Raw genomic sequence first — 16964 nt, forward strand, 5'->3', positions numbered from 1 at the left:
CCCAAAACCGTGAACCATCCTGGGAGAATACAGACCTAGAGCAGGAACCCCCAGATGAGTTGCAGCGGCAACCACTGACACTCCCTCCCACAGAGAAGGTCTGGATACGAAGCATAGCTCCTACTTACAACACGTGTGCAGGAGGAGCTACGAGTGTACAACAGATTCTCGAGTTTGGCCCGGTGCCTTCCTTGCTTCCTTGCGTCCTGTGCTTCCTGGTGGCAGGATCCAGGTTAATCTTTGCAGTGATTAGCAGTAGTCGGTAGGTGGGTTCTGCATCATGGACAACGATCCCAAAGTTCATGTGGCTTCATCTTGACTTTGTCTTGTTTCTTTGTTTCTTTTTATTGTGTTTTTGTGTAACTTTATGGTAGAATCCTTTTGCTGTGAGCGATTAAAAGCTCTCTGGCTGTTGTCTCCGTTTTTATTACTCTACCTCTTAGTTAAAGTTGACAGGCACCTGTATATATGTTCTCGGCTTTTCCTTTAGGTTTTTTGAGTTTAATTTTTGACTTCCTTGTCTTGACTTTGGGACCAGCCCACTCACGAACAGAAGAAGTCTGCTTTTGTGCACAGCCTCCATTTGGACCATGCATCGACAACTGTGTGACTTGCTAGGGATCAAAGTAATTATGGTAACAGACTAGTTAGTTCATATTTCACATGTAGTATCTTTATTCAAGTCTCGTCTCTGAAGACCCCAGTCCACACATAATGAATCATGGTCATGCAGGCCAGAATCCGTGAAGACCCCAGGCCACGCGCAAGGCATGAATCATGGTCATGCAGACCAAAATCCATGAAGACCCCAGGCCACGCAATAGGCATGAATCGTGTGCATGCAGGCCAGAATCCGTGAAGACTCAGGCCCACACACAAGGCATGAATCAGGCATGCAGGTCAGAATCTGTGAAGACCCCAGCCCACACACAAGGCATGAATCAGGCATGCAGGTCAGAATCCGTGAAGACCCCAGCCCACACACAAGGCATGAATCGTGTGCATTCAGGCCAGAATCCATACCCACAAAGGATTTTACCAGAACCAGTGAAAATAAAATCAGCTGCTAAAATATTGTAGAGTGACTTTATACACGTAATAATGGCTTTAGTTCCTAATAGTCATAACAGTTGGCATCTCTGAACAGCTGCAGGGGAGGCCATCCTTGTGCAACTAGTTTAGAATGAAGGAATTGGTTATTTGACTAAATTTTCACTTCAAAACATATATAGATTTTCTTTTCGACATTTCTATTAATGCTTTGTTTACATGAATTGGACTGTACATCACACACTTTGTGCCTCCTCTTAATATTCCTTAAAAGGTTGTTTAGGTCCCAGTTCCCGTGTATTTGAAAATAATATGGTAACTCGGTAAGCATCGATACACACAAGTGCGGGAAACAACAGATTTCCGCAATTTATGGTCCTTGGTTCACCTGCCTCTGCACAGTGGAGGGCTGTAGCTGCCAGTCGCTGCATTGTGTTGCCTAGAATGTCTATAGAGCTGTTGTTCCTCTTAGGCTAGGTGGGCTCTGAGGTGGATTCTCCCTGGAACTCATGACTTTAAAGTGTACCATAAGGGTTATGGCCTGCACAGCACATTGTCAATATTTTCTCTTTAATATTCCTTAGAACTTCTAAAGTTGGACTAAAGGGAGGTGAAGCATTTGCTGTTTTTGCATCGCTTACTGAACTGTGCGTAACGGTCCTTGTTGCCCGCCAATTGGTTTTTCAGAAACCACTAAGTATTCAATTTTTGCCTGATATTGCTATAAAGCTAATTAAACTACCTTCTGCCCTACAGTCAAATGAGTAGCACAACGATCTTGAGACTGGTTGCAGCTTTCTGAGCTATCCTGAAGAAGGGCATCCTCTCAGATGTTCTGTAAAGGATTGGCACTGAGTGCTCACCTTTAGAATGGCCATAACCTGCCCAGTGTTGGGCTTCCACAAAGATCTCCTTATAGAAGATACAAATCCAGAGGACACATGTAGACACCAAGAAGGCATTTATTTACCAGAATCCCTACCTACAGTCTCTTGAACCAGATATGAACAGATCTGGCAGTCTCGTAGTTTGCCATTCTCTATGGGCGATGGTCTTTGTTCTATTTATGTTGAGGACGTTCAGCTCCTGGGCAGGTAACCATGTCATAGTCACCAGTGCGGCATCTATGACCTGGTTGTAGGTCTGTGAAATAACTCTTGCACTTCTGCTGCTTTTGAAGTTGTCGGGCTCCTTCCGAGTACGTCCTGCTTGTGTAATATTTGTCCATAGAGAGAATATTGCCCTGTTTAAAGGTTATTGCTCACTTCAAGACATTGGTACTTCTTACAGTGAGGATGAAAGTTCTGTCAGCCATGATGACTAGTTTCATGGGACCTTTTGCAAGGTTGTGGGTTTTGATTTTAGTTAAGACCTCAACAGCCGATGTACCCATGCATGTTGCGATTAGGACTATCGAGGTGTTGTGGTCAGAAGTGCTGGATGAGTTCTACTGTAGGTCACCTAGATGGGTGAATATGGATGCGTTCTGCTGTAGGTCGCCTAGATGAGTGAATATGGATGCGTTCTGCTGTAGGTCGCCTAGATGAGTGAATATGGATGCGTTCTGCTGTAGGTCACCTAGATGGGTGAATATGGATGCGCTCTGCTGTAGGTCACCTAGATGGGTGAATATGGATGCGTTCTGCTGTAAGACACATATATACAGTTGATTTATGAACGTATTCTAGAATAAGCTATAAATAAGGGTGAATAAGGATGTTTTCTGATGTAAGTCACTTATACGGTTGTGCATGGGTGCTTTGTTTGGTTCATAGACCCTGGTGGCCAGGGCATTGGTGATGACGTCACTGGAGAATGTTTAGGACATTTGCATTCAGTGCTCTTGATTTATCTGGCGCTTTGAGATGCGGTAAAACACAGGAGCTTTTCAGACATGTCTAGTAATAAAAACATAAAACCTTCTCTGGGGAAGACAGAGGATTCTTTTGAAATACATTATATTTGTTTAGAAATGTTCCAAACTGTTTGTCTTGTTACTAATATACGAATCCTTCTCTTCTTTCTTTTCTCCAATCCTCAGCCTCTCCGTGTTTTGTGACTCCGCCCCCGCGGTTAGAAGAAACTGCCTTAACACACCGTCGAGTGCTACTGCATCCTGATGGAGATCACTTTACGCTAATTAATGTTTTCCATGCCTTCAAGCAACGTAAGTCGATACATATTCTAGAAATGAATGTGCTTTCATTAACAGTTGAGTCCAGCTTTTCTCTTTTTAATCCTAATGAGCCATGGGTGTTGAATTTCACTATTATTTTATGCTGCCTGCATTGCACGGTAATGGGCAGACTATTTACTTGTGTATAGTAACTTTGTAGTCGACAGGATAGTCTGCAGACATTAAGAAGTCTGTTTGACTTCTTGAAATCCCAATCTAGTGAGGGAGGACGTCAAAAATATGTTAAAGGACATGATCCAGGAGGGCGTTAAGCCCACTGAGCAGCCGAATGGTTATAGCCGATTGAAGTTACAAAAAAACAGGGCAGTGGCCTGAGAACCTGCGCCAAACTGTGATGCTTTAATCAGAGCATTGTAATGGACCGCTTTCCGCACCCCAATATTCTGGAAATGGTTCTGACATTGAAGGGTGTTTAGTACTTCTCCAACTTGGACCTGAGGAGTGCTTACCACGAGACCATTCCAAGCCACTGACGGCATTCATCATCACGGAAGGCGTTCACCTATCTGCCCCTGGCCTGTGCTTGCAGCGTCTGCCAGAGGATGATGCTGAGGATTCCCTGAGAGAAATCTAGTTCTAGAATGATCTCTTGGTGTAAGGGAGTTCCATTGACCAGCACAAAGCCACCTTAAAACACGTCTTTGACAAACAGGAGCCAAGTGTAATGACCCTGCGCTTAGACTCTGAGAAGCCAACCTGGTGAGGCCCATTAGGGATCTGCCCAACTTTTCGATGCTAGTGCTAAAGGTGCTGGTGCTGTCCTTTTCCTGTATCCGTGTGTGTGCAAAGACCATTGCTTTTGTTTTCTGCTGTCTTTCGGATTGTGAGGGAAACTGCTCCCTCAATGAGCTGGAGCTGTTGACAGCTGGTAGGGAAGGTGAGCATTTTCGCACTCGCATCTGTGGTTTGAAAGCCGCATTTAGAACTGACCACAAGCTGTTAAAGTCCTACTCCGTGATGGGGTGGTAAATGAGTCTGCAAGATTTGGGAGGTTGGCTGCTTGGCTACAAGAGTGTGGTGGACTGATTGAAAAACAGCGTAGTGGATTCTCTTTCCAGGCTGCCTTTGGATCATCACACATTGAATTTGTCCTCAGAGTCTAGAAGTAGTTGCCAGTGTTCAGGATGTGTTTGTGTTGTGATGGACTCATTCAGAAGGGAGAATGGTTGGATGCCACAGAGACTTTTTTTTTTTTCCTCAGACAGGCTGTGCAGTCGTGGTGCAGTGCGGTTGACCAAGAAAGTTGGATTTAGGGAGCAAAGCATTCCCACTAGATGTAGACTGTATTTCAAAGTGTTGAATGAGTAATCTGTCAGCTCGGAGGTAGCCTTGATGCATGGTGACGGTTTTAGTCTTCCTGAGTCCTTCTAGAACATGTTGGTTATTCTGGCCCATGGAGGGCACTTGGGACAGGCCCTGACCAAGAGTAGGCTGAATGCCAAGTTTTGGTGGCCTCGTTTTGATGACCAGGTAACTAAGAAAGGTACAAGTGGAGGAAAGTTTGAAGGTGGGTGGAGGGTACACGGAGGATCCTGGTAAACCATCCAAGATCTGCTTGGACTTTATTGGGCCCTTTAATTCTTTTCCAGGAGACTTGCACTTTGCAGCCGTGATTTTGAGTGCCCGCAGCAAGTGGTTGGAAGTGGATGGGAAGGGCTATCCAGTTGCATTATTTACAATCGCACACAGTTGGTGTCTCAAGAACTGAAGGACTTCTTGTTGAGTTGCAGTATTAAACAGTGCCACTCAGCCAACCAATGTCCTAGTTGAAAGAGCTAGCCCGCAAGTGAAGTGGACCCTTGAAATGACATTGAAAGGCAACTTGCGTGTGCAGTGGGCTATATTAGAAATGTTATGGGTGCGCTGTACGACAGTCAGTGCTGTCACAGGACAAACCCATTTCTTCTCCATGAGGGGAGAAAAAGCAACTAACAGCTGATCCCGGTCTAGCTTAAGTAGACGGTGTCTGCTGAGAGACTCTGAATATCTTACCCACAAGTCGCTTATAAGTTGAAATCTGGGGCACAGTCGGAGTGGGGAGGGTTGATCTGAGATTCAAGATTTTAGGGTCCCTTTAAGGATAAGGCTGTTAGGAGATTGTATGTTGAACTGGTTAATGTCCAGAAATAGCACCAACACAGGCTAGTCGTGCATTAGGTGGCCTTTTCCCTCATGGTTGGGTCTTGAGAGGAGTGAAGGCCGCAGCAGCACCTGTTTCTATTTGATGACGAAATGACGGGCAAACTTGGCCGACTATCTGGCGAGTCCAGCGATCTCGGTCACTTCGGAAACCCTGTGTGAGAGGTGGAAATGCTGGCTCCCATTATTTGTTTGAAGTAGCCAATAAAATCTGTCATCTTTGCCTTCTAGGGTTGACAAAAAGGGGCCGGTCACACCAATGAGAGCCACTGTGTGATTATGTAACTGACGTTCTGACTATTTAATTGGATGAATACATTGTTTGTCCTTTGCTCTGGCTTATTCTTCTGTTGTCCAGTCTGTGCGGCCTGGTCTTTCCTTGCTTCTGTTCCCTTTCGGCTTTCTCCTATGATCGATCCAGCACCACTTCGCCTCGTCCTTGTTGCAGTACAACTTGATTTGCTACTCATTACCCCCGTTTTCAGTTATCGATCCTTTATCTGATTTAAGGGAAGTGTTTGTTGGTTTAGGTTCATCTTGTGGAACACCTACTGCAGTTCTTCTCTTCGGAATGTTGCTCTGCTCTGGGAGCTGTATTTCAGTTTGTCTAGGGGTGCCTGGCAGAGATGCACCATCGTAGTCTCTTGCTTCACTACATAAAGCGAAGCAAATGCACTCATAGGGAGATTAGTAAACAGCAATATGTCTTTGTGAAAGGCTAAAGCATCCAAACAGCAATTGCTTCCTAAACAGAAAAGCCATAATCAACAGACGTTTGTTGCATTAGCTGGGTAAATGCATCAAAGAACATACACTGGTTCTCAATCACAAGCTATATATTGTGTAACATCTGCAGTCTAACACAAGGACCTCTTGTTACTCTGTCACCAAACCCTAATGCGAATATAAATTGGGCAACGTAACCATTCACGAAAAACCATAACCTTGATGCAGTTCCCAACCAAGCAACGGCAAAACATGAACAAGAGCTGGAAGCCAGTGGTGGAAGGGGAAAAACCCACTGCCTTCCAGTAACGTTTCATTGTACTTTCTTGAAGAATTGGTGACATGAGTTCTTCCAGAAGCTGCGCCTGTCTGTAGCCGGTAGTCTTATCACCAGTTTCTGATACTCCCTCATCCAGTTTTGTTATGAATCTCTGGGATGTAGCTAATTGTTTTGGTGACCTTATTTGGAGATCTATAATACTATCAATATATGAACGCACCCCGAATCCAACTATATTCAGAACCAGTCCAGCTTCCACCCCAAAATATCAGACAAGAGATCGTTCTGCGTGATGATCCTTCTTGATCGATTTGCTGCCTTTGTCACCGTCACTTCAGACAGTGGCCCACACCACCGACCAAGAGCCCACTCCTCCTTCACATTAACTAAGCCTATAATGGCCCTCGTACACTCCCACCACCTCCTAGTGTTATCCTATTCCAACAATAATCCAATGTTCCCGAGAGTAACAGCGGCAGAAAACCCATTCAGGGAAGTCCCTAATCACTAGATGAGCCCAACAGCCTAAAGCTTAATGGCTTCAAGACTTAAACCACTTTCCAAAGATTGTCATCCTGCGTCCACCTTCTATCTACTTGAGTGAAACTTTGTACATTTAAAATAAGGTCTGGAATGCAAGCCCTTCCTGGGATCTTGACCTCAGCTTCAACTCTCAAATTGGAGCCTTATTCAGATCCACCTCATGAAACATTCCCCAAGAGCATACCATTGCATGCGCCCTCAAGTCCCCTCCCCGTCACACCTTTTGTAAACTCCTGCTTAGACTGCTGCAACCCTTTCTACCATGGCTTGCCCTCTTATCAAGTCATAAGCCTTTAAAAAGCTCAAAATCCTGTTGTAGCCTCATGTGTGGCTGAGTAAAATCCGTAACATTGCCATCACCACAGAAATCCCAGGTGGTTCCCGTGAGTGATAGGATCACTACTAGATCTCCTCAGGATCCCCAGAAGCAACAAAAAAATCCAGGGTGGACGAATGATTTAGTGGCCAGAACCTTCCTCTCGGACAGCATTCATCGACACCTACAGAACTCGAACAATATTCTTGCATTCAGAACGCAATTGAAACCTTTTCTGTCAAACAACCCACCCTCCCTCCCCCCACCGCCTCGGCCCACCTCACATTTTCTCTCTAGGCTGAATCAAAACAGGGGTGCCAGACAGTACAACATGGGTTTTGATAGCGTACACACGGGCTGATTAGAAATGTGTTTTTGTGAATCAAAGCACTTTCTGACTTTGTGTCAACCAGAAATCTTACGGTAGTCCCCATCGCAGCATGTAGTGGGCCAAAACCACGTTATCCTCTCCGATTGTAACTTTTCTAAGCAAACTCCAAAGCAGCTGACACAAGTTGCCGAGGAATAGCGATCGCCCTGCCTTTTACGTAACTCAGCGTATGCTTCCTCTGAACATATTATTGTTCCTTTAGGGCACACCTCATATTTGTATAGGATACGGGTGCCATAGATTAATTTTATCAGGGTTGACGTCACTTGATCCTATATTTGTGCACACTACGATATGTTGGCCCATATCAATAATTTAAATGCCCAAACTATGGATCTCAGAATCCAAAGTTCACTTGACTAAAAAGCAGGGACTGACTGAACATTTGTAGGAAGCTGGCTCTGTATATACTACACCAAAATGAGGAATAGTGTGCACAGGGTTCAGTGGAACCCCAGAGGTAGGCAGAGCAAAAGTAGATGGCACCTTACTCTCTATTTGTGGTAGTTTCGGTGAACAGTAAGTCTTTATCAGTAAATAGTGTCAAGCATTTGTTGTACACACTCAGGCAGCAAATGATGTCACACACTCAAAGACTGGCCTCAGGCCAATTTTTTTGTATAAAAAATATTATTTAGTTTTCATTATTTTCTAGAACCAAGCAAGCCTGGTACAGGTAAGGTCAGATGGTATGTTTCAAGGCAGGTTGAACAATGCAAGCAAGCTGAAAGAAAATGTATTTGTTACAGGCTGGTAAAGCTTTCCAATACAGTAGAAATTACTGTTAGATTACTTTATGGTTTACGTTTTTCTACTCTGTGTGATATGCCTAGATATCACACCGGAACACTTCCTAGAGAAAAGGTAAGTAAAGCAGTTTTTAGTTATTTGCAGTTTTTCAAGTTCTCATACAAAACCAACTCCACACAACAATTTTCTACGAAAAACAGTCAGTGTATTCCTATGGAGAGAACTGTGGTTATTCTTGGTTGTGGGAGTTGGTATTCTGGGGGTAAGAACCAGGGTTCCCCTAGGGTCAAGGGTGCACTCTCAAAGCCCCCTCAGTGGCACTAGGGCGGCCGGGTGCAGAGTGCTGGACCACGTCAGTGGGCATCCTTCTCCTCTTTTTAGTTCAGCACCGCTTCTGTCTTTCTTCTTCTAGTTGGTTCTTGTCTGGGAGGCAAGGTTCGGGGGTGCCCCTAAATACTAGATTTAGGGGTGTTACAGGGTAGTAAAGGTTGGGACTAATGGGTCCCTTCCCTGGGGTGGTTACACCCCTATTATACCACCCTCCAGTGGGAGGGGGGCGTATGCCTCACTCTGGTTGGCTGGGTCACCCCATCTGCAAGATGGCGGGGACTGAGAGTTGTGCTTCACCTTGCCTCCCCCACCTGAGAGGTGGGGTTGGCAAAAGTGGACACACCTCCCTTCCTCACTTCGCTTTCCCGCTGGTTCTCCCGCCCAAAGTGGGGGTCAGAACCACTGGGGGCCAGTTTTTGGAAGCAGCAAAAGGCCTGGGGAAGCTCACAAAGGCGGCAAGCCTTTGAAGCTTCTCCTTCGTGGACCCTGCCCATCCTGGGGGAGGAGGCTCGGCACCTCGTCCCAGGATGTGCATTGTTTGAGACCCCAGAGAGCAGCAGGCTGTCGACCCAGGGGTCCAGAAACATGGCTGGCGGTGGCAGCTGGTAAGCAGCCACTCAGCCTGGACACTAGTGTTAGGTCGTTTTCCAAGGCACATCTCTAAGAGGTCCTCTGAGTGCATTTTTCTTTAAATCCCACACTAGCATCAGTGTGGGTTTAAAATGCTGAGAAGTTTGATACCAAACTTCTCAGTTTTCTGTTCAGCCATCATGGTGCTGTGGCATTCGAAATGACTAACTCCCAGCACCATATTTTCTTAATGGCAGTACTGCACATACAATGTCTAAGAATGGACCTGGGCACTGTAGGGGTACAGGGCTCATGCACCTGTACCCTCACCACTGGTATAGTGCACCCAGCTAGAGGGGTGGCTGATCTATGCCAGCGCAGTGGGTTGTAGGCATGGCACACAGGCATGCGTGCCATGTCGACTCTTCACTTTGTTCTGCACCAAGACACGCAGCCTGAAGGGGGGGGGGGTGTATGTATGTATGTATGTGTGTGTGTGTGTGTGTGTGTGTGTGTGTATACGTGCAGGACCTCTAAGGGTGGCACAATAAGTGCTGCAGACACAGTGCCCTTGGCACCTGTGGTACCATTTACCAAGGGTTGGCCAGAGTGCCAATTGGGTTTTGTCTCAATGCAATTTTAGGGAACGAACATAGGCCCTGGGTACCTGTTTGGCAGGAACTCAGGGCACACTCAGTCAAAATACATCTGCAGTTTAGCAAAAAGTGGGGCAACCATGCAAAAAGAGGGCACTTTCTTACAACATGACCCTATCGTGCTTGTAGCAGCTGTAAAAAGTAGAATTCCAGTAATAAACAAATGGTACTAAATGTCTGCTGCCCCTCTCTACAGACAATGATGATGAGACTTGGTGTGCGAAGAACTTTCTGAGCTACTCCGCCTTGAAGCTTGCTGACGTTGTGCGGGCAGAGCTGCTGGAGGTCATGCAGAGGATTGAGCTGCCCATCTCCCCTCCAGCATTCGGCACAGCTGAGAACATCCAGAACGTCAAAAGGGCCTTGATTTCAGGCTATTTCCTCAAGGTATGAGAAGAGATTGTAATAAATGAGCTCATAGATGCCACACCACTCTTGCCCTTCCATGGATGTCAAGCTAAGCAATTTTCCTTTGCCCTCACCATTGCTGAGTGAGTTATTAATGGGCTTACATTACTTTTTATGTAGTGATTGGCAGTATTTTAAATGTAGGACCTCTATATGTGAATTATGCTAAGACATTTCACCATGGAGAAGATCATTCAGGAGTGACAGTGAGTAAAGTTGAGGTGTATTGTGTGTGTTTGAAACCAGATGGGAAGCTAATCTAGGAGGGGTGGGGGGGGAGTTAGGAGGCCCCACATGCATGACGACAGTGGGGCTGCAATAAGAGACTTTACAGCTCCCTCGTGGAGGCGATGCATTCTGGAGCTACATGTAGGATAAAAAAATAAAATGAAAAAGTTCCTGATTTGAGGTGCACAATCTAAAAATAGGTGGTGCTGTGCTTATTTTTTGTTTTGGTGTTTTCTGGTGCAGTAGAGTTTAGTTGCTAAGTGATCGGTTGGCTGATAATTGGTCATCTAGTAGCTATGCTGAGTAGACTAGGTTGGCCACTTTATAAGGAAGCTGGCTATCTTAAAGATAGACAAGGGCAAACATTAGAGGATCACAGGGATTTGGGGTCAGGTTGTCTGCTGCCTACTTGTCACGGGGCCTGGTCTTGTAGTAGCGCATTGAAGCAGTCAGTCGGTATGTTTGCAGGCCTGCGAGCAGTGGGGTCCCATACTCTAACCTGAAAAACACCAAAGCTTGCACCTCATTGCAGACCTATGGGGCTGCTTTATATTGTTCTATATTATACTTAGCCGGTGCAATACGTCTTTGGCTGATCCTGCATCAATCATTTCTATTGGTAACAAAATGCAAATAATCTAATCTCATTAACTGTGGTACTGACAGCTAAGGTTGGGCTGTCAGCTGGCATTAGATCAACTTTACAAGGAACTTACCTTCACTGTTGTCCCACTGGGAGAATGTTCAGTCTCGGTAAATGAGCTCTTATCTGCCCACTTTGCCAGTAGACGCTTCTTTGGCTTCTGAATTGTGACTGCCTGCAGCGTGGTCATCGGTGCTGTCGCAGGAGAATGTTTCGCATGACACTAAGCCTTCGATAGAGTGGGTTGTACCTGCCCTCGGTCCTTTCCCTACTCAACAACTCAATGATCTAGATGGAGTCAAGTAAGTAGCCTGGTGGAAATTGACACCTGTAGAAATCCAGACCCATGGTTTCTTATGCAAAGTGTAGTTATCAAGCAACATGCCGTTGGGCTCTTCAACCTACACCCTGTATTTAAGGACCCCTTGTTCTTCGAGCGTTAACTGCAGGTTCATGAGCACGTTCCAGTGACGTGCATGGATGATTGCATTCCCCAGACCTCGATTAGTGGTTCCTGCACAACATTGAAACAGTAAACTTGATAGTACAGCCGCAGACGGTCCACTTACCTAATAGGTAGTATCTGCCGACCCATGCAGCTGAATAGATGTACCATCGGCAGTGCACATCACTGCTTTGAGTGCCTGTGAAGCTGGTATCTTTTCGCTGTGGCATCGCAGTAATAGAGCGGGTGTGCAGTGGCCTAGGCCTCTCCCTGGTAATACCAGGTCCAGGAGCAGTCATGTGATCTGGAGAGGTGCTGTCCTTGCCATGAGTATCTCAAATAAAATGGTGGCCGTGGCACACCTTGTTTTGTAACTTTATATTGTGACCAGAACCTTTACTGTGTCAATGAAAATGTGGTCTTCCAACCCCTCTCGAGTAAAGGTTCCTCTGTTGTGAGACCCAGAACCTTCTGCTGACCTTCATTGTGCGTGTACGTGTAGTGGGTGTGTAGTAGGGCTCTGTGTATGAGCCGAAGTACTGAAGCCAGTGGGTTCTAATGTGGATGCCCCTGGTTAGAGAGACACAAGATAGGGGGTGAGGCTTGTTCCCCCCCGACAGTGGAAGTTACCTGCCTGCTTTCTTGTCTCTGGAGGGTGGAGACCCAGACACTGAGCGAGGCGGCTGGAGGCAGGGCTACTCTTAGAATTTGCATGAGGGTCGTGTGAGCAAGAGTTTGCTGATTAGTTCTACTGTAGCACATCTGCTCGATGGGGGATGAAGGGTGGAACGGCAACATCTCTTGTTCAAATGCTTCTCGGCAAGGCCTGTCCTGTTTGTCTTAGAATACCGCTTCGGGAATGGTAATAAGCCAGGTGCACTAGTGTTTGGAGCCAGTCTCATTGCCACCTGCTTTGAAAGTCATCACTTTGCTTGGAAATCTGCTCTTTCTGCTTGAGGTGCTGATGGTGTGCCTGCTACCTGCTCAGGGAAGGACTGTGCCTGGCACAGCAAGAATACAGACTATGGAGGTGGCGAAGCCCCCGCATATTCCTGGTGTGAGGAACGCCCGAGGCTATTCTAGAGACCATAACCAGGAGTGATTGCTGTCATGAGGCGGTTCCCAGTCTCTCTAAGTAGTTCCCCTGGTGAACTGCACTGCGACTTTACTTGCACAAGTACCACTGTTTCTGATGGAGACTTCTAACTGCAGAGTCCTCACCTCTAGCCTTTCCCAGGTGCCAGGCTGGATCTAGAAGATGTCAAAGAGCGTTGCTCCTGATGATCGGTAGGTGGCGTCGTGTGGCTCCACGGCAACTTTGTTCCTCCCCAGAGGAAGCAGCTTATTGGTTGCCAGTTAAGGCTAGCGTCAAGTTTAAAGCCTTTACGGTTACACTCAGAGTATTACATAAGAATGGCCCTAGGTATAGTCAAATATTCAAAACAAGCTAAAAAGATATTTTCCTTCCAGGGCACTGCACTTGGCCAATCAAAATCTGCTGTATGTCCCTAATGTGTGAAAAACTAGATCTGGTGGAAGAGCTTTTTCTTTCTAGCTCCCACTGTGTGGATTGCTCGACCATCATACGTTCGGTCCATTCCGAACAAAAGTCTGTTTTAAGGCCCAGCTGAAGACTTTTCCGTTCCATGAAGTGTAACTTTGTTTCTACTTTCACTACCGGTGTAGAGCCAGGACGCTTCTAATGAAGCAGCAGACTTGACAAATTAATTCATTCATTCACTCAAGTGATGAACAGAGCTGCAAATAAGCACCACCTCTGCATGCTGATGCTGGCACTTTCTTTTCAACTGTTTTCTTGTCAATTGACAAGTTTTTTTTGTATACATTTTCTCAAAAATCCAGTGTGCAAGGGAACATGTCCTCTCCTAAGACCTGCAGGGTTTAAGCCTTGTCTGTACTCTCTCACCAAGCAAATGTCTCTGGCAGACCTGCACAATGTAGGTATCTGGTGTTTGGGCTCAGGGCACGACTCAAAGTTGTGCTAAGAGTGCGGACAAATGAATCCAAAGGCAATCTGGGAACGTAAAGCAAAGCTATATGTTGCCAAAATAGCTCAAGAGTAGCTCAAGAAATCACACAAGGCTCACTCCTGCTTGAAGTTGAGTGATTTGACCCAGTACCACCTACGTTGCTGAACAAGTCTCTTGGTAAGTGGAAGTGACAGCACAAGAAGAGTATTTGGGATTTGTCCCCAGTCCACCACTCTGCCTGAGAGTTGCACGGATGTGAAGTACCTCTCACTCTCGAGCCCGTACACCTGCCAAGAACTTGATTCAACAGCTGATCCACATGCACCCCGAGTTACTCAGGTCATCGGCGTTGTCGCAACAGATTGATGCCTTTAAATAGATGATGTTGCTTATCTTTGGCACCTTCCTGGCTCCTTCAAATGTCAAGAATCCGTCCTCGGTAGAGTCTGTGCCTCCTTACCACATCACTGGTTCCGCACTGGCTACAATACTGATAACCACTCCAGCACCAAAATTCACACCTGTCTCTTTAACATCAGTGTCAGTCCCCACGCCTTTCCATTCATTGTGTCCGACTCCGAGTAGAATTAATCTCAGCCCTGACCAAGCAACACACATCCTGAAACTTGCCGGATGCACCCGGTCCCATTCAATCCAATTCTGAGAGGACACTGTCTCTTCTGCAGAGCCGTCAGTCTATGCATGTAGTCTGTTAGGGCGATGCTCACATACTCTCTGGGACATGGTCAACACGATCTTGTAGTCACTGAAGAATTTAGGGCCTTTGTGGCTCTAAGCATGTAGGATTGTCATGATGCAACCAAATACATACTATGTTCTGGACTAGACACCACTGAGCGGGCAGAGACATTGGAACCAGCATGGTGATGCAGCTTCACGCGTGAATGAGATCCAAAGGCTTTTCCTCGAGACCTGGAGGCATCACTCATGACAATTGCTCTCTACGGGTCACTCCTGTTTGGCGAGTAGGCTTATTTGGCCCTGGAGCACTTTAAAGAGAGCCGGGTGACATTGCAATCCTAGGGCCTTTCTACTCCTGCTTGCTTGACCACAGTTGGAACGGCAGCAGGCTCATCTCTCTTCCCCACCCAGAGCTGATCATTGTGGCTGATGTGTCGCTGCTGAGCTGGATTGGTCCTTTGAGAAAGGAAGAGATCAGAGGACTCTGATGTCCGGCGGAAACACAGCTCCAAGGTAACCTGATAGAGGTGCAGGCCATGTGCCTGGTGCTGAAATCTTACATAAAAAGGAGGCTGGTGCAGGTTCTCAAGGATACCACCGCCATGTGGTACTGCAACAAACTGGGCGGGGTGGGATGGGGTTTTGAGCCCCGTCCCAGGAGGCTTTTGGTCTCTGAAGGTGGCTGGAATGTCAAGCCATTTCCTTGATTGTGAATCAGCTGGCAGGATCTTTGAATGCCAGGATGGACTAACTCAGCTGGTTGTGTCTCACAGATCATGAATGACTGCATCCTGAGGTGGCACAGCAAATCCTCCATCAATGGGGAGAACCCTGACTAGATCTTTTGGTCACAATCGAGAAAGCACAATGTTAACTTCTGTGTGTTGCAGAGTCCCTCCATGAAGCGTGCCGGCTAGAGTGAAGCACGGGGCTCCTTTACACATTTCCACTTCTGCCTCTTCTGCTCCCGGTTCTGAAGAAGTTCAGGAATGACGAGGTATACTTCCTCTTAGTGACTGCTGATTGGGCCAGGAGAGTGTGGTACCCAGAAATACTGGGCTTGAGCATCTGTCATCTGATCAAGCTACCGCTTCGGTTGAAGCTCCTGTCGTATCAGCAGGAGGGGTCTGTACTCGAGCGTGCACAGTGCAGACCTCCGTGTGCGGAGATTGAGCAGCAGCAGCTGACTGCATTCAGTTTCCCTCCCAAGGTTGCGGATGCCACCCTTGCTGCCAGGCTTCCCTCGGCAAAGTAGATCTACACTGGGTGTTTAGACAAATTTGTGGATTGTTGTGAAGTGTGCCTTCATGAATCCAAAGGCTATGTGGGAACGTAAAGCGAAGCTATATGTTGCCAAACATCTCAAGAAATCCCAGAAGTCTCACTTCTGTGTGAAGTGGAGGGCCTTGACCCAGTGCCAACACGGACCAGTTACAAGCCAAGCTCTTGGATATCTTGTTGATTTGTTTTATCCGTGGCCCAGTACAGACCTGCAATGGACGCGATCAAAGATTATTAGTTGGCTCTTGCAGCCCTCTTGCGTCTGTGGGACTAGCTGTCCTGGTTTGAATCACCTGTTGTGATGTGGTAATAAAGGGGTTGACACAGGTTTCCACCCCAATCCTTTGTGATGCCGCAGTGGGATCTTAAATTAGTCCTCACTGTCCTCGTGCTGTCACTTTGAGCCGATGCACAGGGGCCCTCTACCTCTCCTTGCTTGCTATCGCTACATTTGGCAAGTCAAGTGTGCAAAGGAAGTCACTTAATTATTTAATTGAAATTAAATGGAATATTAGGCCGGATAACCTACTTCTGCTTAGTGTCTTTTATCTGTAAACATCACAAGAGCTTAGAAACCGGTTCTCTTAAGGTTGATAGAGCTAAACAGAAATCCTTGCAAAAGACCCCCCTACAAGATGTGCCATTAACGGAGGTTGGCAGACACAAGCCCCACCCCCCCCTGCGAGACCTGCAATGAACTGAGGTTGGCAGACACAAGCCCTACCCCCCCCCCCCCCCCGGCGAGACCTGCAATGAACTGAGGTTGGCAGACACAAGCCCCCACCCCCCCTTGCGAGACCTGCAATGAACTGAGGTTGGCAGACACAAGCCCCCTACCGCCCCTGCGAGACCTGCAATGAACTGAGGTTGGCAGACACAAGCCCCCTACCGCCCCTGCGAGACCTGCAATGAACTGAGGTTGGCAGACACAAGCCCCCACCCCCCCTGCGAGACCTGCAATGAACTGAGGTTGGCAGACACAAGCCCCCTACCGCCCCTGCGAGACCTGCAATGAACTGAGGTTGGCAGACACAAGCCCCCACCCCCCTGCGAGACCTGCAATGAACTGAGGTTGGCAGACACAAGCCCCCTACCGCCCCTGCGAGACCTGCAATGAACTGAGGTTGGCAGACACAAGCCCCCAGCCCCCCCCCCCCCTTGCGAGACCTGCAATGAACTGAGGTTGGCAGACACAAGCCCCCTGCCGCCCCTGCGAGACCTGCAATGAACTGAGGTTGGCAGACACAAGCCCCCTACCGCCCCTGCGAGACCTGCAATGAACTGCGGTTGGCAGACACAAACCCCCTGCCGCCCCTGC

The 16964-nt window shown here is 47.2% G+C and overlaps 1 protein-coding gene across 1 annotated transcript in view; it reads left to right on the forward strand.

Annotated features, from left to right (window-relative positions):
* Positions 1-16964, forward strand: part of LOC146863457 (ATP-dependent RNA helicase homolog DQX1-like) — a 322272-nt gene that overhangs the window by 274532 nt on the left and 30776 nt on the right. Inside the window, exons 9-10 of the mRNA XM_085642888.1 lie at positions 3092-3217; positions 10145-10335. Of these exons, the coding sequence (XP_085499014.1) occupies positions 3092-3217; positions 10145-10335 (317 nt within the window). The remainder of the gene's footprint in view (positions 1-3091; positions 3218-10144; positions 10336-16964) is intronic.

Source organism: Triturus cristatus, chromosome 2_2, assembly GCF_964204655.1.
Source record: "Triturus cristatus chromosome 2_2, aTriCri1.1, whole genome shotgun sequence".
Taxonomy (NCBI): domain Eukaryota; kingdom Metazoa; phylum Chordata; class Amphibia; order Caudata; family Salamandridae; genus Triturus; species Triturus cristatus.